Source organism: Strix aluco, chromosome Z (genome assembly GCF_031877795.1).
Source record: "Strix aluco isolate bStrAlu1 chromosome Z, bStrAlu1.hap1, whole genome shotgun sequence".
NCBI classification, from domain to species: Eukaryota; Metazoa; Chordata; class Aves; order Strigiformes; family Strigidae; genus Strix; species Strix aluco.
The window spans coordinates 76,540,052-76,567,384 of record NC_133971.1 but is presented as its reverse complement, the minus strand read 5'-3'; the positions used below and the strand labels follow the sequence as shown (position 1 = coordinate 76,567,384).

The 27,333-nt window shown below is 41.0% G+C and overlaps 1 protein-coding gene across 3 annotated transcripts in view; it reads left to right on the top strand.

Annotated features, from left to right (window-relative positions):
* Positions 1-8,946: 8,946 nt before the first annotated feature.
* Positions 8,947-27,333, top strand: part of RANBP3L (RAN binding protein 3 like) — a 37,032-nt gene continuing 18,645 nt past the window's right edge. For all 3 annotated transcript variants that reach the window (XR_012621774.1, XM_074813503.1, XM_074813502.1), the window contains exons 1-8: positions 8,947-9,388; positions 21,182-21,240; positions 21,507-21,543; positions 22,155-22,232; positions 23,311-23,385; positions 24,513-24,584; positions 25,252-25,376; positions 25,820-25,923. Coding sequence is in view for 2 of the 3 variants with exons in the window: in XM_074813503.1 (XP_074669604.1) it covers positions 9,133-9,388; positions 21,182-21,240; positions 21,507-21,543; positions 22,155-22,232; positions 23,311-23,385; positions 24,513-24,584; positions 25,252-25,376; positions 25,820-25,923 (806 nt within the window). In the remaining variant the exon portion in view is untranslated. The remainder of the gene's footprint in view (positions 9,389-21,181; positions 21,241-21,506; positions 21,544-22,154; positions 22,233-23,310; positions 23,386-24,512; positions 24,585-25,251; positions 25,377-25,819; positions 25,924-27,333) is intronic.

Genomic DNA, 27,333 nt, shown 5'->3' with positions numbered 1-27,333 from the left:
GTCCACAAAGAGAAAGTCCTGTTCAACTAATTTGACAACCTTCTATGACAAGGTCACCTGCCTAGTGGGATGAAGGGAAGGCAATGGATGTAATTTTTCTAGATTTTTTGATAATGTCCTTCACAGCATCCTTCTGGACAAGTGGTCCAACTGTGGGATGGGCAGGTTCATGGTGTGCTGGGTGAAGAACTGGCTGAAGAGCAGGGCTCAAAGGGTTGTGGTGAATGGGGCTACATCTGGCTGGTGACAGGTCACCAGTGGTGTTCCTCAGGGCTCAAAGCCAGGGCCAGTTCTGTTCAATATATTTATCAGCAATCTGGATGCAGGAGTTGAGTGCACCATTAGCAAGTTGGCTGATGATACCAAACTGGGGGGTGCTGTTAACTCTCTTGAGGGACAGGAGGCCTTGCAGAGGGATACAGATAGATCAGAGCATTGGGCAGTGATTAATGGGATGAAATTTAACAAGAACAAATGTCAGATTCTGTTCCTGGGACAGAGTAATGCCGGGCACAAGTATAAACTGGGAGAAGAGTGGCTGGAGAGCAGCCCTGCAGAAAGGGATCTGGGGGTGCTGGCTGACAGCAGGCTCACGGTGAGCCAGCAGTGTGCCCTGGCAGCCAAGAGGGCAAACCGCAGCCTGGGGTGCATCAGACACAGCATGACCAGCCGGTCAAAAGCGGTGATTGTCCCGCTGTGTTCAGTGCTGGTGCGGCCTCCCCTTGAGTGCTGTGGGCAGTGCTGGGCCCCACAGTTTAAGGAGGATGTGAAGGTCCTTGAATGCATCCAGAGGAGGGCAGCAAAGCTGGTGGGAGGGCTGGAAGGCGAGTCCTGTGAGGAGTGGCTGAGGACTCTGGGCTTGTCTAGTTTGGAGAAAAGGAGGCTGAGGGGCGACCTCACTGCTCTCTACAGCTTCCTGGGGAGGGGAAGTGGAGAGGGAGGTGCTGGTCTCTTCTCCCTGTTATCTAGTGACAGAACACATGGGAATGGTTCAAAGCTGCACCAGGGGAGGTTTAGACTGGACATCAGGAAGCATTTCTTTACTGAGAGGGTGGTCACACACTGGAACAGGCTTCCTAGAGAGGTGGTTGATGCTCCAAGCAGTGTTTAAGAGGCGTTTGGACAAAGCCCTTAACAACGTGCTTTAACTTTTGGTCAGCGTGAAAGTGGTCAGGCAGTTGGACTAGATGATCATTGTAGGTCCCTTCCAACTGAAATTATTCTATTCTATTCTATTCTATTCTATTCTATTCTATTCTATTCTATTCTATTCTATTCTATTCTATTCTATTCTATTCTATTCTATTCTATTCATAAGGGAAAAAAAGTAAGGACAATGGTAATTTTCCAGGTTTTATCAACACAGGAAGTCAGCATGCAGCCAGAATACACACATGGCAATTCGAGAGCAGGGAAATGCTCTTGGTACCACAACAAAAATTTAACAGAACTGCTGATGAAACAATTTGTAAGCTGGCAGGTTGTTTTACAAGACATTGTAACATAAGGTAATAGGTGCTAGAGGTTGAAGAGGTAGTTTTATTTCTTTATTGAAATATGGATGACCAGATACTATATAGTATATATAATATATATTATATATACATAGCCTATGAAGGAGGAGAAGGTGATTGGCATAGGCAATGTAGGTGATTATTGCCCCTTACTCAGCACTTGTTAGACTGCATGTAGAATATTGCGTTCAGTTTGGGGCCCCACACAGTACAAGAAAGACACTGATAAACTGGAGCAAGCTCAGCACGGGGCCATGAAGATGATCATCATTTGCCCTGTGATGAGGGGCTGAGGGAGCTGGGCTTGTTGCAGCCTGGAGGAACAGCTTCAAGGGGATCTTGTAATAGTCTTCCAAAACCTTAGAGGAGCTTATTAAGAAGATGGAGCCCAACTCTTTACTGACGTGCACAGCAAGAGAACAAGACAGAGTGGTCATATATTGAAATGGGGGAGGATCTTACTGAATACAAAGAAAAAAGAACAAGTTGTCCAGAGAACTTGTGGAATATCTGTTCATGGAGATTTTCAAGACTCATCTGAATAAAGCCCTGAGCAATCTGGTCTGATTTCAGTGTCCATCCTGCTTTGAGCAGGAGGTTGGACGAGATGATTCTCTAAGGTCCCTTCTAATCTGAATAATTCTGTTATTCCATGATTTTGATACACAACTTTTGACATGGAAAAAACAAAGATATTAAAAAATCCAAGCTAATGATTTAAAAACTAAATTACTTATATTAACATATATATAGTTCCTGTTCTTTAGTGAAAAATACGCACTATAAATAGATTCTGTAGTGCATATATTGCTTTCACAATAAGTACATGGGAAGCACTGCACATGCACATTCACACCGACATACATCTGTGGAAAATGTGCCCTTTTTATAAAGCGCATTCCCCCAAATATTACATAGTACTACTAGTAATAATGCATTTCATTTTTATGATGTCTTTCAGTTTTGGACTTCAAAGTACTTGGAGGATGATATAACAAACATAGAGTTAATTCTGAACTGGCTGCTGTCTCCTAGTCTTTAATGAGTTTAATTTGGCAGCTCTGGGGATAAAAAAATGAATGCGTATGTCCTGAATGAGCAATGTGCCTGGGAAGTCAGTTCATTTTCCTGAGCTTTTGGTTAGCAGAACACCACATGGCCCCAAACTGTTGAAAACATGCTTGCTTTGCACTGCATGCTTGTTCTGGAATACTATAGTGGAAATTTAAGTAGCAACTTACTGCCAAACACATTCCTCTCTAGTTTCAGCAATCTTCACCAAGCTTTGTACCTCCTCCTGATGCCTTGTCAGGAAGCTGTGCTAAGTGACCCAGCTTAGTCCTTTTCCTTCTGCATGACTCTGCCCAAGTTAGGAGCTAGATCTCACTTACCAGCCCTGAGGCTGCCATAAACATCCAGTCAGTAGCTCTCCCCTTCTGTGTAAGCAGTAACTAGAGCTGGCAGCACCATGCACTCTCTCACCACATTCATGCCTCCTTCCTATTCAAAGGCTGAGTGTGTTTCAACCCTAGATCTAGTTGTCCTTGCCTTTGGGGCAGGTGAAGGAGAACATGCTGTGAGTACTGTTATGGAGGCTTCACAGCTTAACAGGCACATAGTTACCTCACTGAGCTCCCCTCTGTTCAGCTGTTTTACCATGCGACTAACAGACAGGCAGGCCAGAAATTCTGGCACACAGACCCCTCTCAAATACAACATTGGGACTGGTCTGAGAAAAGAAATGTGGAAAGGGGTTAAAAATCAGTAAAATGGGCTGATGCACTAGGCCAAACTGAGAAGAGTGTAAACTGTGTTATAGGAAATTAGTAAAGGACAAAGAATAAAGTACTAAGAAAACTGCTTTTTAAGTATTTATTCCTTGAAAATAGAAGACATCAGCTGTTATCAAAATCTCATGTCCATTCTTTTGTTGTTTCGATGTGGAGAACAGAAATTTTGCAGCTACAGGGTGCCGTTATAGACTGTATTTGTTCATGAGGGTGGGGGCCAGGTGACAGATATTGTGATATGAATGATATTCCCTCCTAAAACTGTAGTAAATGGCGAGTGCTCAGAGCATGTGATAGGTGCCTTTTGGTTGAGTGATTAATGTATCTGAAAATTAAAATGAGTGTATTGTGCTTACTTTATTCATGTTAAGGAATTCTCAAAGTTCATCTTTGGATAAATAGGAGTCATGTGAGTGCATCATGCTGACGTACACAAAATCTGTGCTATCCTTGGAGGTTCTGTTTAATGAGAGGAGCAGATCTGCAGGGGAGAGTGCCAGCCCCGCCAATGACAGCAAGACACATGCAGGCATTTTCAGGACTTTGACTGAACACTAATTGCAAACACTCGGTTTTGTTATAAATCAATGTACACAAAACTGTTAGACTCATAATTAGATTATAATGTTTGGTCTAGACTTCATAGTTGCTATCTCTATAAAAGAACCTTGCATCATTTGGAGGCTTGAAGAAATAAGGAATTTATCTTGTGACCTAGCTAAGACTACAGCACAGCTAACTTCTCTGGTTTTACTTTTATATCTCTTAATCCAAAATTAATCCCATCATGACGTGATGAAAAACTACTTATGGAGAAGCTAACTGTTGGTTAATTTACATTTTCATAGATGAAATGTTGAAAGTACAGGATACATGGTTTATGATTTTGAAACTAATTATTTTGCCTTTTTTTAGTTTACAGTTTCCAATGATGTTCTGCACTTACTTCTCAGTCACACTGTATTAAAGATTTCATTATTTGAAGTAGTTCTGCATGGAAAATGAATACGGTATTAACACAAAGATATGAAAATGGTGATGATGTGTTGGACCACAGTATCTTGTCTTCAGCAGTGGCCAGCAATGGATTCTGAAGCTGAGAACAGGACGAGATGATGTGATGCTTCCCCAGAACACTCTCCCCTTCTCCAGCAGTTGTATTTAGACATCTAATGATGCCAAAGGATTCTATAAAATCATAGGGAGTCATAGGGATTAATTTCAAACATCTATATCTGTTGATCATCAGCTGGTGCAGCTGGTTTCACCGCAGACTTTCTGTTGCTGTCAGGGCTGGTGCTTTCTGCAGGCTGATCACAGTGTGCTCAGCAATCACATGGCTGAGGCGGCCATTCTTTATGTTTTATTTCAAAGGTGTCCCTAGATAGCAATAATTGCATGCATAAAACAGTTTAAGAGACATGTGTTCTTTGTGACCACTCAAACCCACTGATTTTGGAGGGACTCCTGTCACTGATATACAATAGGCCGCAGGTTCCACGTCAGTCCAACAGGCAATGCCAGGGAAGGTGTAGCAGTGACAGCAGCATGAAGAGCAGGACAGCAGCGCGGGCTGTGCAGGCTTTGCTCTGCTTCCTTTCACTATACCTACCATATCACTTGGCAGGATGAAGGACGCTGGCCCTTAGCATTTTTTTTCTGAATGTTCAATTTAGCTGACAAAAATAAGACCTCTAGAGATAAAGCATTCTTCTACTAGAGTGAAATGGGACGTTCAAAATCAGAGTGAAACATGGCAATAGATAATTGTTGCATTTTCAAACAAAACGTAGGTGCTTGAAAGGAATGGCCAAATTGAGTGTTGCTGAGTAAAGAAGAAAAGCTACAGCTTGAGGAAAAATTAATGATGACTCTTCACATTATGAAAAGCATCAAAGCATAATTCACATCAAACTGATGGAAACATGAAAAACAAATGAAGTGAAAATACTCAGAGCTTCTTTTTGGAGAATCTGGAGTGTTTCTCATCATATTTGCTCTTACAATTTTATGGTTGCACGATTGTTGTTTCTGTGATTCTAAGAAAGAAACTTAAACATTAGATTTGTTGGGCTTTTTTTTTTTTGCTACTATATAAGTTGTGATATTTTATATTTTGAAATATTCTAAGCTTTTTGGGATCACTATCTGGAGATATATAAACCAACATACAGTCATTGAAATGTAACACCATGTAAATCTTGCCTCTTCTGCAGTTTTACAACATTTTTAAACTCAACTATGTTCAACTAATGCATTCTAATATTTGTAATTGTTTTGAACAAGTGGGATCCAAAATTTAAGGTAAGATGGAGCAACGCATAATTTCTAAATTAAGTTGGTAAAATGGAAGTCAGGAAAATGTCTGTAAATTCAGCCATTAAATTGTTTAGATTTTTCAGATCTGAACATAAAAATTTCATGTGATACAACGTAGATGATATGAAGAAAACATTCTCTCAACTAAGAATGGGCCTCATTGGCAAAACTGAGACCACGATCTGCCTCTGGATCCAAGTTTTCCAAATGTTCTGGGATACTAGAGCTTTAGATTACAAACCAAACTCATGTTTGATATAAACAATCAAATTCATTTCATTTCAATTCAATTTCATAAACATCTAAACTCAGACTTGCCTTTTACTTGGCCACACTTGGTGTTTAAATACACTTATTTACAGTATTTAAAGTGGGTTTTACAATTATAAGTTGCCATGGGGAACACTGATTCACTCAGATCACAACAGATGCCCAACAAGAACAGAATGTTCAGAACCATTAGGTCTCAGTACATTTTCAGGCTCCCTGCAAGCTGTTGCTAACCTCTATGACCTTCATGGATTTTTTGAATGTAAAGAGGTATCAGTCCCCTCATTTTAAAAGTAAAAACAGTTTTTTACACTAGTTTTTTAAAAGACAGTAATTTTGATGTCAAATTACAATGTCTTAATTTCCAGATGTACTAAGCAACTGCAACTCAAGCTAAATTCAGAAGAAGCTTGCTCAAAAGAGCTGAAAAAGATGCCCTTAAAATCACTGCACTTAAAAATAAATTAGCTTACCATTGTTTAGAATTGACCTTCTAAAATTGGCCCGTAGCATTAAGATTTTCAACTCTGCCAAATTAGCAGCACAATAAATAAAACTTTTTATTTTTAAGCTCTATTAGATACTTTGATGAGGAACAGAAAGCCCTCAGCATCTTCCAACATGCAGATGGTCTGTTGATCTATGTCTTTATTCACCATATTATTCAGATTGTTCACCGAAAGCAAAAGGGTTTTGATTCTGTTGTAGAATACACAGTAAGATTATACAGTACAGTATGCACATATACAAGCACAAGTGAAAACTCTGAGTACCTAGAAAATCTGTAGATCACTATGTAAGAATACATAGAAGAAAATGTATCACCGATTTATATTTAATTCCTAAGAATTCATTTATTTGGCAGAAATCAATATGTAGTAGATTAAAAAAAGCAGTTATGTCAATTATTTAGACATTTGTAAGTCTAAAGGTAGCCCACAGCTAGATATTCTTGGCATCAGACCAAGTATTAACATGACTCAAAAGCTACCGAAGAGATAGGGAGAGAAAGTGGAAAGACATGATTAGTTTTATTGAGCAGAGATGAAAAAGAGATTTCATATTAAGGCCTCTAGTATAGAAGAATTAGAAAGGGACCAACCATCCAGCATTTGCAAATGAGTTATTTAAATCAGTCAGTTGAAGATGTTGAAGTTGAGAAGTCTTCCGCCCTACTAAGTGAATAGTCAATAAAATGGCAAATGCTGTGACCAATGACATAATACAAATGACAAATTACTGTCTTGAAGAAATAATCCTTTATAAATACATGTTATAGGATTCTAAATTAACTCTTGATAATCTCAAAAAAGGGAATTGGGCATTATCCCAAACAGTGTGATAACAGCTCTATTCAATCTGTCATATGGCAGAAAAACGACTGAGATGTTAGGAAACATGTGAAAGAGAATGAAAAATAATTCTGCAGAAACCAGACATATCTCTGTGCCATTGACTTTTCTGCAACACTGACCATGGGCCACCTCAGCCTGAAGAAGGGTGTTCTGGAATTCGAGGCTTGAGAGCCGCAACGGATAAAGAAGCAATTCTCAGAGGAATAATGATCAAAAAGTGTTGAACAGTTTACCTCAGAAGAGTGAGTAGAGCATGTGATAAAAGTATAAAACAATATAACGTTGTTCAGAAGCCAGATCGGGACTGTTGCACATACCAGTAACAAGGCAGTGTTAAAATGAAAATTTGCAAAACCAAAAATGGCAAACAGTTTGTCACACAATATGGTGACTGTGGAACTTGCTGACATAATGCACCCATGATGTCAAGGGTTTGGGTAAGGGTTAGACAGAGGCTGCACATTTAATTTGAGCTCCCCAAATTACCTGGTATTATCAGTTAAGGCCAGAGCTACTGCAGTAGGAGTAAAGCGGCAACTTCAGCATTTATGCCATCACACACTGCTGTTGTAATGACGGAAAATTACTCAACATCTGCCTGCTCTTGGATGTCTTGCATCTTTTTCTGTGAAACATCCGATACTGGCTGCGTGGAGAAACTAGATTAGACTAGACGTACAGTTCTGCCAAATTTTTCACAAATTCCAACCTTTTTGTCTCAAAGTATTGGGATTAGAGGCAGTTTAACACCAGGCTCGCAATATAATGGCCTGACATTGCTCCCACTTGCACTGAAAGAATTGGGACTGTTATCATTTAAGTGAACAAGAGGATACCCAGGCTAGGCTTTATAAACTTGCTGCACAGTGCATCGGCAGGAGGAGACCCTAACGCCTTTTTTGCTGACACTGCATCTGGTTCACGTCAGCATGGGAATAATCATAACGCTTGGCTGTTTTACTTGATGTATTGTCTTCTTTTCGAAAACAGCCCAAAAAATCAGTTACCTGAGGCGGTATCAAGGGGGACAGCTGCTAAGCCAAATCTACAATTCCATTAGAGGGAGAACACACGTTCTTCGCGATGAACCCCCGATCGGGGCAGCGCACCCCCGTTCTCAGGGAGCTGGGCTTTACCGGGCCCACCTTCACGGCACGCCGCGTTTCGCCCGCCCGGACAAGGGCTGAGGGGCGGCGCCGGGCCCAGGCGGGGCTGGAGGTTGGCGGGCGGCGCCGCGGCCCCTCCGCCGCCTCCCGCTCAGCGCCGCCCGGCAGAGCTCCCCGCAGGCCTCGGTCCGCCGGGCCCGGGCCCAGCTGCTCGGGGGCGGCTGCCGGCCCCCCCGCCCGCCCGCCCGCCCGCCCGGCTGGAAGCGGTAGCGGACGGCGGCGTTCAGCCCTCGCAGCACGGTGAAGAGCGCCGTCTCCCATCGCCGCCGGGCAGCGGGCGGGCTGCCCCCGCCGCCCCCGCTCCGCCGAGGAGGTGGCGGGCGGCCCCGGCCCCCTCCCCGGCACACGCCGCTGCGCCCACCCGTGACTGAAGCACACCCCCGACCCCCGCCTCCTCCCCGCCGTTGCCGGTGCAATGGAAACCACTCGGCCGCTCCCCCGCCCGCCCTCTTATGTTAATCTGCCGGGCTTTACATATCCCCGCCCCAGGGCCAGCCCCGCTCCGAGCTCGCCCCGAGCTGTCCCTGCAGCACCGCCGGGCCCCCACAGCCCGCCGGGCTGCTTGTCGCCTGGCTGGTCTTGAGGAGGGGTGGGTGACCGAGGGAACAGCTAGGAAGAATAAATCCAACCTTCTAGACCCAACTACGGCTTAGATGTATGAAGTGTATATATATGATTACACACATATATATATAAAGGTACTTCTGAGGACCTCATAATGAGGAACCAGCCAATTCCTGCGTGCAAAGGGGATGTTTTATACGGAGGTATAGGGCGCTCCTGTGCAGGCCATGACGTTTCAGTCAGATGCGGGCGCGGTGCGAAGGCTAAGCCCGACCTCCCCAAAAGAAGAGACCGGCCCGGTGACCCCTGGGCTCAGCACCAAGCTGCTCGCCTGCAAGAACAGACCGCCCGCAGGCTCTGCCCCGGCTCCTGTAGCGGCAAGTACAATCCCAAGGAGGAATGCTGTACAGGTAGGTTTTGTTGGCTATTATCTTCTGCATGTCTCCTGTGTTCCCCCTGCAAGGAGGTTTCTGGGGAATGGGATAAGCACAAAGAATGTGTCCGGTTGGTAACAGTGTTGTGGATGGTGCAAAACAAGAGCTTGGCTGGCTGTGGTTTCTTTATTGCGAGTTTTTAGTGGTAATTTGTCAGAAGTCTCCAATTTGTATTTTAGTTGAAGAAAAGACACTACCAGATAATGAATGTTTGGGGTTTTACTTGTAGAGCACCCCAAAGTGGTCTCTCTGTGTTTCTAAGCGTGTTGACTCCCCTGTCATTTAAACTTTCTGCAGCTTTCTAAAATGCTGGGCCTGACAGCGGGTGGGAACAGCACTCGCTTTCCTGGCTGTTCCTGGGAACAGTGCCTGCTTTCCTGGCCATTCCTGCCTTGCCCTGCGCACCTGGGCACTGAGAGCAAAACTTGCCCAGTCCAGCTCCTCAGAGAGATGACTGACTACAGAGATCAACATCAAAATCCTCTATCATCTAGGTAGGGAGGAGGGCCAAGAATTGAGAGTGATTTGTATGGAAATGTAATGTTTTTTAAGAAGACTCATAAAGAAACAAGTGCTAATATTAAGGACAATTTGTAGATGATGCCACCAACCATTTTTTACCACACAAGTTGATGAATGAACCCAAAACAGCAAAAGGAAGCATGTGCTTTCGAGGTCTAAACCTGAGGCTGTGACTGGTACAATTTAGAGTGCTTGGGCTAATTTGTGAGCCAACCAGCCTTTCAGATTGTGCTTAGTGTTGAGCACACTTAGTTCAATTTACTTACATGCCCAAAATTTGAGGATGTGTGAGTGTTGTTGGATCACAGCCTTATTACTTGTATAGTTCAATTTCTGCACAAAAACCCTGAGTGTTACTTCCATGCTACTTGGTAGGGATTTATGAAATTTAATGTTGGGACAATGCCCTGAAAACGGTAAAGCTTTATATGCCTATGAATTTTATTTCCCTTGTGTTGAGTATTTTACAGGTTTTTATGATAGATTAAAAATGATGAGCACTAGGATGTTAGAAGTTTCAATGTTTATAAAACAATTTTTGGTTACATACTTTGGCACAGTCCTGCTGGTCTAGTGACACGGTTACTTCTGTCATTGCATCACTGCTAGAATTACAGTGTAGTGATGAGAGTCCCAAAAATATTTTCTTCACTCTAATGTTTGAAATAAAGCCAACTGTGTTTCATTTCTCTCAGAAATTGTATTAAAGTATTGCTGGGGTAGGGGGTTTTTTTGTTGCTTGATGCCTATATCTGTCTTGCCCATATAAAGACGAGGACTGTACTCTGCAGAGATGAATGGGTGTGACATACGCTGTATTTATAAACACTTTTGCAGGCTGTTGGCTGAGTTGCCATGGCTGAAGAGAAATACATTCATTTTTAAATCTCACATAACATGCTATAAAGCCACAGTGGAAGAAACCTTTCCACACTGGTCAAGAAAACTGTATTTAGAATCTGTAGCATTGAGAAGAGTGACTGAAGAGAGGGTGAACATGCCTAAAAAGTTAGGGCCTGATTCTGCACAGCTCTTCCTGGATGAAGAATTCTTGCTCTCATAACTGGTCTCACTGATGACAGTGAAATTGTTTATGTGGGTTATGAACTATTTGTATGACAAAGAATGTGCAAGACTGGAGTCTTAACAGTCCGGTAAAGCTGTCCTATTCTTCCAGAAATTCTTCCAGAAATTTCTTCCAGAAATTCTTCCAGAAATTTTACTTTGCAATAGTCAGTTGGATGAACTTTTCCTTTCGTCTTTCTGAGTACGATGAAACAGAAGCTTGCTTCTTTGATGATGTACTCTCTGTTGATCCAAACAGGGATGTGTGAAGTTATTTATCAGTTCCCCAAACTATATTTACAGGATGCGATCTGAACCCAAGATAAGCAGCGTACACTTATAGAGTGTTTGAACAATGCTGAGATCAGCAGTCACTTCATGGGCCAGTGAAGTACAGTCACTTCTGTAGCAAGCATTGCCAGTGGCCAAATGTCTGTTGTATATGTTTTAAGTTCTCTGGAAATAAAATTTTCAACAACTTTTGTTTTTCAAAAAATGAAAGACTTTGTCCAAAATTTCTTCTCAATTTAAAGTACTGTATTTTAATAATGCTGAAACTATTTCTTCCCATAAAACACTTCAGCATGGTTTTGGACCAGTTATTTAGAACAATTTCTAGTGAACATTTTTGGAAAATCAGGATTCATGAGAACCTGTTGCAAATTTATTGATTCACTGACACTCTTCAATAGAAGAGTATTCTAAAAGAAAAAATTCAATTAGCTTACAAGTCTGGAAGTATGACTAAGATACATATGTCTATGTTTCTTAGAAATTTGTTGCATGATAACCAACATGCGTCTCTGGTACCTCTGCATATGGAAAACTCCTCTGATTAGCATTGGAGATTTAACCAGATTAGAATTTAATTTATGACCCTGTTTTATTTTCTCATTTTGTTTCTAATGATTACCGTTAAAAAAACCCACCATGTGCATATAATGGATTTAGATGCAAATAAATGAATCAATCTTGTCTCACAATGTCTTAGGAAAAAAAAAAAAGAAGTAAATTTGCTTGGAAAATCCTGCCATCCTGGCATTAAGGCTGATCTTAATTTTTAAGGGAGTTGTCAAAGAAAGTACTGAACATGCTTCATAAAGAGAAATCAGAAGCATGAAGGGTAATAAATGGGAATCTGAAAGTAGTTTTCCAGGTCCATGTTTAGAGTCTTAAATAAGTGACCTGATTTTTCAGAGGTGCTGAGCAGCCAGCTGAGCATGTGAATTGCACCGAAGTTCTCAGCTGCTCAGCACTTCCAGAAACAGACCTGTTACTCAGGATCAGCACTGTGAAATTTTTAAAAGCTTTTTCTGTAAGTCTTACAGTTAGTCAGTTTATTAAGCTGAGTGCCTAAAGTACAGTTCTAGGACATCCCCATATTGCCTTGTGTCACCTTCCTTATTTAAGTTTTGGCAGAGGAAAGCCTGGCTCATATAGTGAGGTCACTGAGGGACCTGAGATGTTGGCTGGCAGCCTTGTTGCAATTTCCCTTGGCTGTGAACTGACTCTATTTTATGTTGCAAAGTTCAGTGAGTATTTATAAACCAGAAACCACGGTTCTACTGCAAGTTTGGCAAATCCTGTTCTTAGCTAGAAGGCTTTTACTATTTTTTAACCTCTTTTTAGGAGAAAATGGTCCATCTCTGGAAATATGACAGATGTCTTTGTATCAAAAGTCAGAAACAATATTTAAACATGAGTCTGAGCTTGGATAACAAAGTATTTTGTTAATTTATCCTACTGCATATTTTCACTATATGTATTTATCTTTTGCCTGTTATTGAAGTTTTGTTATCTGAAAGATAGGTAGTTTCCTGTGTTTTTGCAGCCCATCGAACAAAAATTGGTTGTATTAGTACATAGTTTAATTCTGATGCTCCTTGAGGCAACATGTTAATAGATCATCAGCTAACATAGTCAAAATAATTCCTTTTTTTTTAAATGGAACTATACTAGTTTCTGGATCCATATCTTCACCTTACATGCTAGTCCATTATTGCTTTCTTTTTCTTTGATATAATGGCACAAAATACCAGGTACAATGTTTTTTCTTCATGTTTTTTTCAAGCAATAGATGTAAACAGCATATATTCATAAATGGCAGAGGCAAAGCTCTGTTCCTTGGGATTTTTTCTTAGTATTTTAGTAATTTAAAACTACCTCTGGGGATGGAGCAACTAAAGTAACAGTAAATCTACTTTTCTTCTCAACATTTTCCCCAATTACGTGTTCCCGTTGAGCTAATTTGTATGTGAAACAAACAAAATGGCAATGTCACATGCAAGAATTTGTTGTTATTGCTTAACTTTGTTTGGTTTGAGTTCTATGACTTAGAAACAAGCAATCTAAGCTGTAACACCAAAATGCAGTACTGTTTCTGCTTTTATTTTTGCAAATTAAAGCAGTAATATACAAAGTTAGTGAAATTCAGGCTCTAGAGTATCAGAGTGCAGAAACTTGCTAATACTATGTCATAGCCTTATCTTCTGATAGGATAAAATTATAATCTGATTATAAATTTTCATGTAGCAGTTTTTGTGTGTTGTGTAACACTTACTAGGGTGTTGTGAGAGAAAGCTGGATGCAGTTAAAGGTTTTGTAAGTCAGTGACATTATTTAGAGATTGTACAATTTAGCAGAATTGCATTCTATTTGAGAAAAAGATCTTTGATTAAGAAGTTATTTTCTTTTTTTTTTTTTTTATTTTACTGTTGTGGTGGGTTGACCCCGGCTGGATGCCAGGTGCTCACCAAGCCACTCTCACTCCCCTCCTCAGCTGGACAGGAGAGAGAAAGTACAACTAAAGGCTCATGGGTCGAGATAAGGACAGGGAGAGATCACTCACCAATTACCATCTCGGGCAAAACAGACTCAACTTGTGGACATTAGTTTAATTTATTACCAATCCAATCACAGTAGGATAGTGAGAAATAAAAACTAAATCCTAAAACACCTTTCCCCCACCCGTTCCTTCTTCCTGGGCTTAATTTCACTCATGATTTCTCTACCTCCTCCCCTGCAGTGCTGCAGGGGGCAGGGAATGGGGGTTGTGGTCAGTTCAACAGATGTTGTCTCTGCTGCTCTTTACTTCTCAGGGGGAGGACTCCTCACACTCCTCCCCTGCTCCAGTGTGGGGTCCCTCCCACAGGAGATAGCCCTCCATGAGCTTCTCCAATGTGTGTCCTTCCCATGGGCTGCAGCTCTTCATGAACTGCTCCAGCGTGGGTCCCCCATGGCGTCACAAGTCCTGCCAGCAAACCTGCTCCAGCACGGGCTTCTCTTTCCATGGATCCACAGATCCTCCCAGGAGCCTGCTCCAGCGTGGGCTTCCCACGGGGTCACAGCCTCCTTCGGGCACATCCCCCTGCTCTGGTGTGGGGTCCCTCCCGGGCTGCAGGTGGAGATCTGCTCCACCGTTACCCTCCATGGGTGCAGGGCACAGCTGCCTCACCATGGTCTTCCCCAGGGGCTGCAGGGGAATCTCTGCTCTGGTGCCTGAAGCAGCTCCTCCCCCTCCTTCTGCACTGACCTTGGTGTCTGCAGAGTTGGTTTGCTCACACATTCTCACTCCTCTCTCCAGCTGCAGTTGCTGTTGTGCAGGGTTTTCTTTCCCCTTCTTAAATATGATCTCACAGAGGCACTACCGCCACCACCTTGGCCAGCGGTGGGTCTGTGTTGGAGCCGGCTGGCACTGGCTTTGTTGGACATGGGGGAAGCTTCTAGTAGCTTCTCATGGAAGCCACTCCTGTAGGCCCCCTGCTACCAAAACCTTGCCACGCAAACTCAATACACCTGTGTAAGGTAAAAACTGTAGTTTCTAATTTAGAATTAAAAGTTTTCCTATGAGGTGCAAATGGGATTGCTACAAAAACCAAAGAGGTACAAATTGTTATTTTAATTTAAGGAATTATGAGAAAAATGTTCTTTTTTACAAGCCAGCTTTTGTTATCAGTGTTAGATCTTTGTTGGAAGTTATTAACTACTGGGTGGGGTTTTTCCAGGTTTTGTGTGAAGGATTCAGTTTTGTAGCTAAGCCAATCTTCAATATCTAATTGCAGGATTGGTAGTTATTTTTAAAGAGCTACACAAATAACGTATAAAGGTGTGGGAATAATAGAAGCCTGGGCAAAATCCAGTGGATTGGCATTAGGCCTTTAAAGAAATTATCTGTGTGCAACTGTTGAAAGAAACAACAGAGACATGAGAATCCTGTCACCTAACTGGTCAGTGGCACTCAATTGACAGATAGAATAAAAAAATATGTATTGCCAGCTCTGTGGTGAAATATTTAAAAGTACAGTTTTTTCATATGGCTTTCAGTTAAACCTAATTTTAAAATCTAATACAAAAAGCAACAGCATGTGAAGTGTCTAGCCTTACAATTTATAAGGTATTACGTTAATTTACTGGAAAAGTAGTTACACCTTTCTTCAGTAGTGACTGTCTAGTCCCTGAAAAAGGTATTGTCTCATCACTGAGCAGGAATTAAAAAGATCTAGGTGATGTTGCATACCTCTGACACCACAGAAAGCATAATTCCTTAAATAGTGACTTCTTTCTAATTAGGTAAAGGGCATCACTAACTAATGAAATCAGTTTGAACAGAACACAAATTTGAATGAGAAAATCAGTTTCTGCACTTACTTTTTACAATAGCATACATTGCTAAGACTGGAAGAGAAAAATATGATTCACATATAAGAACTCTAATTGCTGTTAAACTTTGATGCCCGCATTTTAACACTTTAATGCATATATTAAATGAGTTTGATTTTTAGAGTTGATGGACACTCACAATTTTCACTGGAGTCAGCCATCCTGAATGATATAAAACCTTCTACTATTATTTTTTATGGATGTAGGTTGCTATCTTTAGATAAAAATATGTGAAGGTGTTTAGTATGAATATGAATTAAAATGTTTTCAGATTTCTGGCCTTTGCTAATGATGAAGATACAATAAAAAATATTTTCTTTTGAATCTGAATGTGTAAAAATTAACTCTTTAAAAGTCAGAAGTACAAAACTTTTATTGACATCACAAATTCCTATCTTCTTAAAGATTTGAGGGTTTTTTGTTTTGCTTTGGGAGGAATAGGGCCACAGCACTGTCAGACACTTTTCGCATACAACTTCAGGCGTATGACTGCCTGAAAATTGGAGAGAGATTTGGGGTCATATTCTCTCTACTGTGTCCTTAGCCCTCAAAGGTTAAGGGTCATCTATCTGTTCTCTGGGCAAGATGGAGCAATAATAATTGTCAAACTCATCAGTGTCCCACTTATTTTTTAATGTATATATTTTGTAAAGTGTCTAGAGCTTTAGGAAAAGCACTAGCAGTAAAAGTGAAGAGTGGAATGTCACAGCAAAGGCTGAAGGACCCATACACCTCATGGACAATGCTGGCTTTTGGGATACAAGAAAAGCTGGTGAAAGCAATTTTACATTATTTCTTGCATGTCACTCTGAGTAGTGCTTCCTAGGCTTAGGCAGCAGCCAGCAATTATTTTTCCCAAAATTCACCTCTGTATTTTCTTTCAAATGGAAGTCTATAAATGCAGTCTCCATGTGGGTGTATGAACGACCATAATTCACCAATTGCCTGCACGTACAGCACTAGGCAGAGCGCCGAGCAGAGTGATGGGGCGGGGATGCCCACACTGGATGAGTAGAGCAGAGCAGGCACCAGGCCTGAGAGCCAGGTGCCCTCCCTGTCAGGGAGCTTAGGTCAGAGCATGTTTGGTAGTGCTTCTGTGCAGGACAGGAGACTGGAGCCAGGACACCATGCAGGTAAGATCTCAAACAAGGGAACTGGACATTTCTAATGCGTCCTCTGGGCAAGGGCTTATTTTGAACTGCGAATGCAGCAAGCATTACACCGAGACCTTTCTAATTCAGCAGCTTCAGGGGAACTATAGTGAGGAAAAGAGAGCCCAATCTGTGGTGATTATTCATGGGCAGACAGACAGGTCCTGTGTCTGGACTCTTGGCTGATGTTGGTGGATTATTCCAGTCCCAGCAGCCAGAGGCAGCCCATTTGGCAGGTTTTTCTGGTGACTTTTCCAACAAACTCTTTTATCCACAAGTACCAGGCTGCTGAGGACTGGAGCAGCCCAGTCTTAACCGGGCACTAGCCAGCCTGTGTCTGTCTGCGTCCTGTTGGTGCTGAGGAGGGGTGGCTTCAACCCACTGTGTTTCTGTCCCTCTGTGTTGGTGTGCACCCGGCTTTGGCTGCTGCTGCCCCTTTCCTGGGACAGTGTCAGGCACTGCCTGGCTGGGTGCCCTCGCTGCTGCTAGGAGAGGAGGGTGCAGAAGGGCTTCTCCCAGCACACAGCCCTGGCAGCAGCAGCCTTAGCGAAGAAAATGGAGAGAAATGTAAAGTTGCTCACCAATGTTAAAATTAGCATGCTGACACAATTGTGGTAACTCCTAGATGGCCATGTGTTGCATCCACAAGTAATTCTGTATTGCTTTTTCTGTGGGGATCAGCTGCAGATACTTTGTGCTTGAAAATCGGAGAAGTTTAAAGTGTAATGGGAATGGATGCATAGGATACATAGTTAACACAAATATCTTTTTAAAAATCTGTTATGAATTGCCTGATGGAGGAGTGAAGAGTTTACTGATGAGCTACATAGAATACTTTTCAGGAATTACAAAAAGGTTTTCTTGATTTGGGTAGAAGCCATACAGAACCGTAAAAATGATAAATATTCACGGCAGCATCAGCAACTTCTGACTAACTCTACAGATGGCAAGAAAGTTTTCCTTTTAGTTCAAAAGCAGTTGATGGGATATATCTTTTGTATTTACTGCAATTTCAAAATATGCATATTTATCTTTAAGAGATACCATTATACCCTAGCTTCCCATGTTTCTGTTGGTAATCAACCGGTTACGAATTTTCTTCAGGAACTTCTGGGTTTTAAACTATTACTGGAATTTTGTTGTTTAAATTGTAGTGAAGTTTCCTAATTCCTTCAAACACCCTATAGCCTTTTAGTTCCATCAAAAGTTAACTGTGATAGAAAGTCAGTTCCTTTTTCACAGCAATTCACTCTTTGCTTTGATGTAGTAAACATACCTTTAAAAATATTGCTAGCTTCTGAGCTTTGAGAGGTGCTGTAGAGAATAGTTCTGTAGTCCCACTTTAATTATTGTATTTTTCCTTCATTCAAGAAGAAATCAAGTCCTTTTTTTTTTTTTTTTTTTTTTTTTTAAAGGACACAGGAAAAAAAGCCTGTTAAATTGAATAAATCATACTTCAGTGAGATACTATTGCCTATGTGTGTGCCACTCCCCTCTAGCGAATAGAAGTGGAATTGCTCCACCTCATGCCATGCCATGGGCCCCCAGCTGCAGCTGGATTATGGAAATTTTCAACTTTCATTGACAGAGAGTTATCGTTTTTGGAATTGAACAATGTGAATTTTTTCTGCTTTTTACAATAAGGACAAACCAGACCTTCATTGCAAAGCATGCCAAGTTTGCTAAATTCAGTCCTTCGCACACACATAATGCCCAAATAAATACAAAATTAACATCAACAACAGCAAAACTGTGTTAGTTATTACTGCTGTGTCTGTATATCACTGGGTTTGAGTAATAGTTTTGTGCTTCTTGCTCCTGTTTACATACATGCAGCATTTCTTTTAACAATGTTTACCTTTTTCTTGATTGTTGAATATATATTTATTTAGTAATTTTAGCTCCTCCATGATAGGTTGATATTTGCTTTATTAAACCTTTAAGTAATTGATACCAATGCTAGAGTGGTTTGGTCACAGATAGGTGTGCAAGCCAACGTAAAAATATTGATCCATATATTTTCACATGGTCATTTTTGTTGAACAGGTAAATATTCTAATATAAAACAGAGGAAGTTAGTGTTACAAAAATGGTATGTACATGATAGATATTCTGTCAAATGTCAATTAACAAGATATCAAGTGTGGGATTTTCCTGGCCAAAGTCCAGTCACATAGTTCAGTTGTCACCCTGGTCTGTCCTTATCACCCATGGAGAGAAATATATGCATTTAGGTCTCCATTCATCTTCTAATGTACACAACTGAAATATGCTCATGCTGAGAAGCTGATTGTTTCTTTTGACTGCACATTACAGACAAGTCAAGATAGCATGAAGTGAACCCTCTATGTGGTGGTCTAAAAAAATCTCTTTCTGTCTGCTTCTTTGCTCTTTAATTGTGCTATTTATTGGCATAATAAATGTGTCATTAAATGGTGGTGCCAGTGAAAACAACTTCTTAATCTATACTGACAACCAAAGTTAGTCCATTAGAGTTGCACAGGCTGTGAAGGTCTCATTCTTAGCAAAGTAAGTAGCCTAAAGAAGTCATGTAAGATGTAAGAACCCTAAATCAACACAAAAGTTGGTGAGGCAACTGTATACTGAAATACATTTAATTAAAGAAAACCCAAACAAACCAACATGAATCCAGCGTTGGGTTTGGTCATACCTCAGAAATGCAGAGGTATGCTTGAGAGTAGAATTTGCTCTATAGAACTTCATATGTTTGTATATCATACTCACACATTAAAACTGACACTAGGCATTCACTTAGCTGAAGCCTAAAGAATGGGAAGTGAATGTAGCTGAGAGGCCAAGTGTAGCACATTTCCTTCCTTTCCTTTGGGGAACATTTTGCATTTCACATCCTTGCACTTTTTTGAGAACCAAAAGCTCCAGTTCACCCTTGTTCTTAAAGGATGGCAGATGTTTGTAAAGGCTAAAAGCACTTTTATGCTCTTTCTAACTAAAAGAGACCAAATCCTGTGGCATCTAGTTAGGCAAAACTCACACATTAGTTTTTTTTTAATTTATAGACTGTGCTATACATCCCTGCAACTCTATATTTTCTTCCTGCTAATTGGATGAGGGAAAGGCTGTGGATGTTGTCTACCTCGACTTTAGTAAGGCCTTTGACACCGTTTCCCACAGCATTCTCCTGGAGAAACTGGCTGCTCGTGGCTTGGATGGGCACACGCTTCGCTGGGTAAAAAACTGGCTGGATGGCCGGGCCCAAAGAGTTGTGGTGAATGGAGTTAAATCCAGTTGGCAGCCGGTCACGAGTGGTGTCCCCCAGGGCTCGGTTTTGGGGCCACTCCTGTTTAACATCTTTATTGATGACTTAGACGAGGGGATCAAGTGCACCCTCAGTAAGTTTGCAGATGACACCAAGTTGGGTGGGAGTGTTGATCTGCTCGAGGGTAGGGAGGCTCTGCAGAGAGACCTGGACAGGCTGGAGCGATGGGCTGAGGCCAACTGTAGGAGTTTCAATAAGGCCAAATGCCGGGTGCTGCACTTGGGCCACAACAACCGCCAGCAGCGCTACAGGCTTGGGGAGGAGTGGCTGGAGAGCTGCCAGTCAGAGAGGGACCTGGGGGTGTTGATTGACAGCCGGCTGAACATGAGCCAGCAGTGTGCCCAGGTGGCCAAGAAGGCCAATGGTATCCTCGCTTGTGTCAGAAATAGCGTGGCCAGCAGGGACAGGGAAGTGATCTTACCCCTGTACTCGGCACTGGGGAGGCTGCACCTTGATGACTGTGTTCAGTTTTGGGCCCCTCACTACAAAAAGGACATTGAATTACTCGAGCGTGTCCAGAGAAGGGCAGTGAAGCTGGTGAAGGATCTGGAGCACAGGTCGTACGAGGAGCGGCTGAGGGAACTGGGGTTGTTTAGTCTGGAGAAGAGGAGGCTGAGGGGAGACCTCATCGCCCTCTACAACTACCTGAAAGGAGGTTGCAGAGAGCTGGGGATGAGTCTCTTTAACCAAGTAACAAGCGATAGGACAAGAGGGAATGGCCTCAAGTTGCACCAGGGAAGGTTTAGACTAGATATTAGGAAGCATTTATTTCCAGAAGGGATTGTTAGGCATTGGAATGGGCTCCCCAGGGAGGTGGTGGAGTCCCCATCCCTGGAAGTGTTTAAGAGTTGGGTTGACATAGCGCTGAGGGATATGGTGTAGTTGAGAACTGTCAGTGTTAGGTTAATGGTTGGACTAGATGATCTTCAAGGACTTTTCCAACCTAGATGATTCTCTGATTCCTTTGTAACAAAAGGATAAAGTCCTGTTTGTTATTGCACAGCACTTTGAGAACTGTGGTTGGCAAGTGCTATTACAGAATTGTTGTTAAAAGTGATCACTTCTCTTTTCCAGAGAGATCAGTGCTTGCCCAGCCAACATTTGTTTTTGAAAAGAAGGACCGTCCTTTGAAGGTAAAAAGCTTTTTTTTTTTTTCCATAATTGATAAAAAGTGCTGAGGAATGAGGATTCTACAGACAATGATCCTAGCAGTAATAAAAGATTTTAGCCCAGGTTAAGACTTTTAATAAATGGTCTTAAAATAGCATAATGAAGAGTAGAAACTAGAAACAAGACTGCTTTTAATGCATATATGGTGGATTGATATACTTTGTCTCCTGGTCTAGAAAATGGCTGTTGTACTCTCCTTGACCTTTCCACACTTATATTTTTTTTCCAGCGGCCTGCAGAAGACCCAGTTTGCAAAGCTGAAAATGGTAATAACCATCTCATTGAAACAATATAATAATACATTGGGTTATTTACAGGTCTGACTGTTGACTGTGAAAATAGTGGTTGGACCCTTACTTTGTATAAGCAGGGACAAATCCCTGTGAGTAGAGTGAGACTACTATGTGGGTTGTAGAGCCACCTACTATGTCCTAATACATATGTCCCCATCTTACCTCTGATTTTTCCCAACTTACTTCTCATATTTACCAGAAAGCCAAACTCCAGAAGCCCTGAAAAGGGGCCAAGTATATTCATCAGCTGTGTGAGTTCCTATCTGCCCTTTTCTATTTGTTTAGGCTGCATTATGATGTAACTTCTCATTCCTAATGTCTTCTGAGCCTATGGGCTATGAACTGATTCTCAGTGCTTGATTTAGGTTCTCTGAACTTACTAGAAATAAAGAAGGCTCTCTAGGGCTTTGTGCCAGGTGTTGACTGAGATTCCAAAGCCCTTGTGCTCTTAGGGACTGCCTTAAAGCAGTTTCTGTAGGTCATTCCTAGAATTTATTGTGTTCAGTTTTAATTCATATCATAACATTGTGCTGAAATCTCCTGCCAGTCTGTCCCTGCAGAACATTGTATTTGCTTTTCTCTAGATTTTAATAGTTGTTCCAGAAAGCGTGGAAGATCGTCATCTTTCACTTTCCAGAAGTCTGACTCTCAGTCTAACCCAGGTATGACGTTTAGCTCCAGTCATGTTTTAATTACTATAGTTCTGTATTCTTATCTGGTAAAGAAGAGAAGGAATGTTTCTGTCTAAGGAACATTTCTGCACTGCAGAAATGCTGCAAGTCATGAAAATTTAAACACTGATATAAACTTGCTGGTCATTTCCAATAAATCCCTTTTTAAGTAAAAATATATTGATTTTCCATACTTACATAATATTACATAAAGCAGTGAAAAATCTGCATGTTTCATATCATTTCCTTGAATTGCTTGCACAGTCAAGGGAGGAGGAGGGCTGGAAAGGAATGAGATTCCCTGATTTGTGAAAGAGATCATGTTCCCTGGGCAATCCCTGAAAATGTAAAGCAGTTTCCAGTACGGTCCCTCCTTCCATCCAGCCAATAGCTGACCTGGAAGGCCCTTTAACGGCTGTGTGTTCCTTCCATGGGAATGCACACAAGTCACTGAGGCTACTGTGCAAAAGGATCTGTTTTTTACAGTGTTTATTTAATATATGGATGGGACCAGAAAGTTATTTCTGAATTCAGGGATTAATATGTGTACACTACACTTTGTTTTATCTAGTTCTGTGACACACCTGAATGTAGCTAAGAGGATTTAAGATAAGCTAAGTTTGGTTTACTCTGAAAATTGTGCTGAGATCATGCACAGAAAATTATAGATATGGTAGAAATTTCAGGGTATGCCTTACTGAAAAATAGGGTGCAAGAGGAAGCTTGAGTGTTTGACTTTTTGATTGTCCACACAGCTTAACTGATAGCTCACTCCCTGGTTCTGTTTTGAACCTCTCCAACTAGCAGTCTCCAAGACAGAACTGTTACAGAGTGGACTAGCTGTAAGCAGTGTGCACAAGCCAGGTTGTGCCACTTGGTCTCAGAGTCTTCCCCAGTTCAGCAGCATAGGCATAACCTAACAGTCTAGTTCAGAAAACTGGTAGTTAACAGATAATAATTTATTCTACTCTCAATGAAGGCGTGATATCAAATTGGCTAACCTTAAAATTAATCTTTTTTTTTTTTTTTTCTCCAAACAAATGATAATTTCAGTCTCTTATCCTTTCAGATACAACTCTCACTCAGAAAAGAGGGAGATCGTCTTCATTTACCATCTTTCCTATCTTCCCTCCCTCCCAGCCAGGTAATTAAAAAAAAAAGAAAACGACAAACCTAATAAATATTTATGTAGAAAAACAGGTATTAGTTAAAATAAACAGGTGTACAGAAATGCTTTTTCTGCAGGACAGAGCTGAAGTGCATTTGACTAGGCTGGCATTTGGACAGGAGAAAGGAATGTTTTAGGAGGAGGATTGGCAGTTCAATAGAAGAAATGTTTTTTGCATTTGGTGTTAGGGAATCCTGCAGTGCTGGGTAGGAATCTTTGAATTTGCAAACAGGCATTTACAGAGTGGGGTACAAATCATACTTGAAAAAAACAGAATGGAGTTAAAGTAATTACATTAATTAGTTTGCTTACAATTTAATGATGATGGTTCTTATAAAAATATAATTTTCTATCCTAGGGGCCTATGCACCTAACCAATAACCCTGGGAGTGTTCTCCCACTTATCACTAATGGGAACGATGGAGTGGTCTCTTACCAGAGACAGGTCCTTGGCAAAGATTGGCATAAAAGATTTCTAAACAATTTTAAGAGGACACAAAGTTCTTATAGCAACAGACCACACTCTGCAATTAAAAGTACTGATTGTGTGTAGAATTCAGTTGTGTCATTTTACAGGACATGGTTCATGGTCACCGTCACTTTCTGGCTGGTGTTTGGTATCTTTATAGAAACAGTGAAAGCATCAGTAATGAGCAATCAGCTGTCATTATAGTAAGGTATGAAAGCCTTTTTACCAGAGCAGGGCAGGGTACATTTATTTATTTATTCCCATGTTCTTGGGCCTCATTTACTCAGTTTAAAAATGCCCAAGACTGGACCAGATAGTATTGCCATTTCAATAGCTTTTGCAAACAAGCAGCACATGGTTTTCAAACTTGAAGAAGCTTTTTATGAGTTTAAAACATACATTAATATCCAAAAGACTTCTGTCTCTGACATAGCCAGAAAACCCATGGTGATTTCTGTGCCTAAGTCTACACACCTCTAAAACAGAGACAGTAAGAGTTATCTCAGAGATCTTGTTTAGATGGATAGGAATATTGCTCAGGTACTACCAAAATAAGGAGGGATTACAGAAACATGAATTAATAATTAAAGTTTGTTATTACTCATTATTAAAGTTTAAATTACTTGTTCTGTAGTAAAGAAGAATAACACTTTCATGACCTCAGCTCTTCAAAGAAACCCCAACTTGATCAAAAGTGCAAAAGAAGGTAACTGGCATTGCAATATTTGTTCACTGTAGCTCCACAAAGACGTTCTTAACAGATACAGAAGACACAAAAATGACAACTCTTCTCTATGCTGAGTGATAGGCTATGTATCTTTATGAGGTTCATAAGTTATTTTTTTGACAGTGTAAATATCCTGTGAGCTCTGTTCTGAGCCTCTGCTCTGACTACTTAGTTCCTGGGTGGATTGAATATAACCTTGAATAGTGAAATTCCACATTTCTAACTGAATAACTCTGCTCCTGAACAAGGCATTGAAGAACCCTCTTGGCATCTGCAGGTTCAGGATTAAATTTGAAATACCAGAAGACAGATCTAACACAAAGCAGTAAACATAAGTATAAATGTAAAGATATTTTAAAATACATAAAGATATTTTAAAATACATAAATGCAAATATATTTTATAAATTAAATAAATACATTTATGTACATAACGCATTTTTATTCTGATAGGATAACAGGGGTTGGTGTCACTTCAGAGTGTGTATTTTAGAAGGGATTACAATTTTTCAAAATATGTAGCAAATAACAATAAATGTTATCTAAATATGCTTTGAAGCTTTCAGTTAAGAGGCAAGACACATAGGTATGAATTAGATATGAAGAAAAAGTCTCCATTTTAATATTCTGTCTTTGTCATTTGCAAGGATCCTCATCACAAAGTCAGTTGCGGAATGTCATTAGACCTGCCATTTTACAACCCCCACAAGCCCTATCCTGTCCTGAAAATCCTGTAGTATCTCTAGTGACTAAGAAAAAAACACATGTTCAGGTAAAAAGAAAAGTAAGTTTACTGGCTAATATATGCTTGGAGCTCAGATTAAAAGAAACCAAAACAGTGGTGTTTTAAAGCAGTTAATTATTCCCCTGCATGGTTTTCAAGAAAGTTTTCATATCAGTTTCAATGACATGGTATGAAATGTTAAAGTCACGCTGACTGCGTTTGAAAGAACATCTTTTCCCTGCAGACTGTCTCAACTTTCAGATAGTGGGGTTCTGTGGGGAAATCAGCTTTGGGGGGTTTTTGGATTTTGGTTATTTAGAAAGTAACATTTTAGCATTTTGATTAAGGGCACCAGCTTAGTACACAGCTGGAGGAAGCTCTGCCAACTACCACATATATATATACCTCAGTGACTCTGGACTTCTAGCAGATCTGTCTATAGCAGAAAATAAGCTTGGTCTAATTAATTAATCTGGTTTTATTATTCCTAGCCATCTGAAGACAGCTCTTATGCCTCAACTGAGAATTCAGTAAGTTGCAAAACAGCAGTGAGGTCATCTAATACCATGAATCCTTCTAGCTCTAAAACAACACAGTAAGTTTTTATTTATTGTATTTCTACACCATTTTGTCACTTGGCCTATGGCATGCCCTTTTTGTCCTACACGTCTAACATGGCACTAAGCCCATGCTGTCTACGCCCACACAGCACTTGTGTGTGCTGCCAGGATTTGTGGGTGATGACATGAGCTCCGTGTGCTGTAAGAAATGGACTCCTGCTGTGAATTAATCTCTGTGGGACAGTTTGTTTCTCATTAGTGACGCCCAAGCCAGAAACTATTTTGGTTTGCCATCTCATGCAGCTTTGGCAGTTCAAAATATGTCCCGGTTTTGAATGTTTACAGTCATCTTTGCGTCCCTTTGGAGAACTCTCTTCTGATAGCATAGCTCCTGCATCTCAAGAACAGATGCAGATAAACTTGGGAAATACCAAAATATGTCAGCATATTGGACACGGGAGACATGAAAAAAAACCATACAGGACTGATTTGCAAGACAAGGTAAATGCTGCAATTGATGTTTTATGTCCATGCACATGCCAGAATTCCTGGCATGAACAGCTGGCTGTGATGACAGTGATAGGGTGGTATCTTCGTGCAGATATGGGTTGGCAGCATGGACTTCAGAATTTTTGCATGAGGAAGCTGACTAGAATGTTGCCCCATGCCCTCTCCTCTGTATGTGACTGAAAGAACTTATATTGATGCAGAAGTCGGCTATTAGCTCTCTGGAGACTGGCTCATGAGAATATTAGGTCTGTAGTTAGCCAGCAGGTTATCTTGTGTGTATTAACACTTTTTGCTGATGGTTGATGAGGTTTATTTACCTGGAAGCTGTGAGCATCATGAATACACCTGGGATCAGTTATTATGAGAGAACGACATTTCAAAATTACTAGAGCCACAGATAACACATTTGTGATGTTTGCCTCCTTTCTCCCTCCCACCCAAAGAGGACAGGGAGGAGTTAACTGTGGTTTGTTAACTGCAAAGGAGTCGATTCCAGTCTTCTTCAGGGCTGGATGGTCCACAGATAAAGGTTCTTGCACAGAACATTTGGGATGCACAGTGCTGGGGTTCTGAGGAGATAAGGGATTTTTAGATGCACAGACAGCTTAGATTCTTAATCCTTATTAACAAGAGGAGCATCATTAGAGGGCAGATGCTCACTTGATTTTGGAAGAGCCAGCCTGTTCTTTTCTATCACAATTAATGCCGTGATCATGCCCTGTGAGGACAACATGGAGCGACGCAGCATGCTGGATTTTTAGCAGATTCAGAATGGTACTGACTTCAAAATCAGTTGGTATTGAAACTCCAAGTCTATTTACCTTCTGTCACCTGCACAATATCTAGGAAAAGATAGGTGAGTGGCTTTCTCTTGTGAAGTAGATGGATAGAGAAATGCAATGCAGTGTTTCAGTGCTGACAAGTTACAACACCTA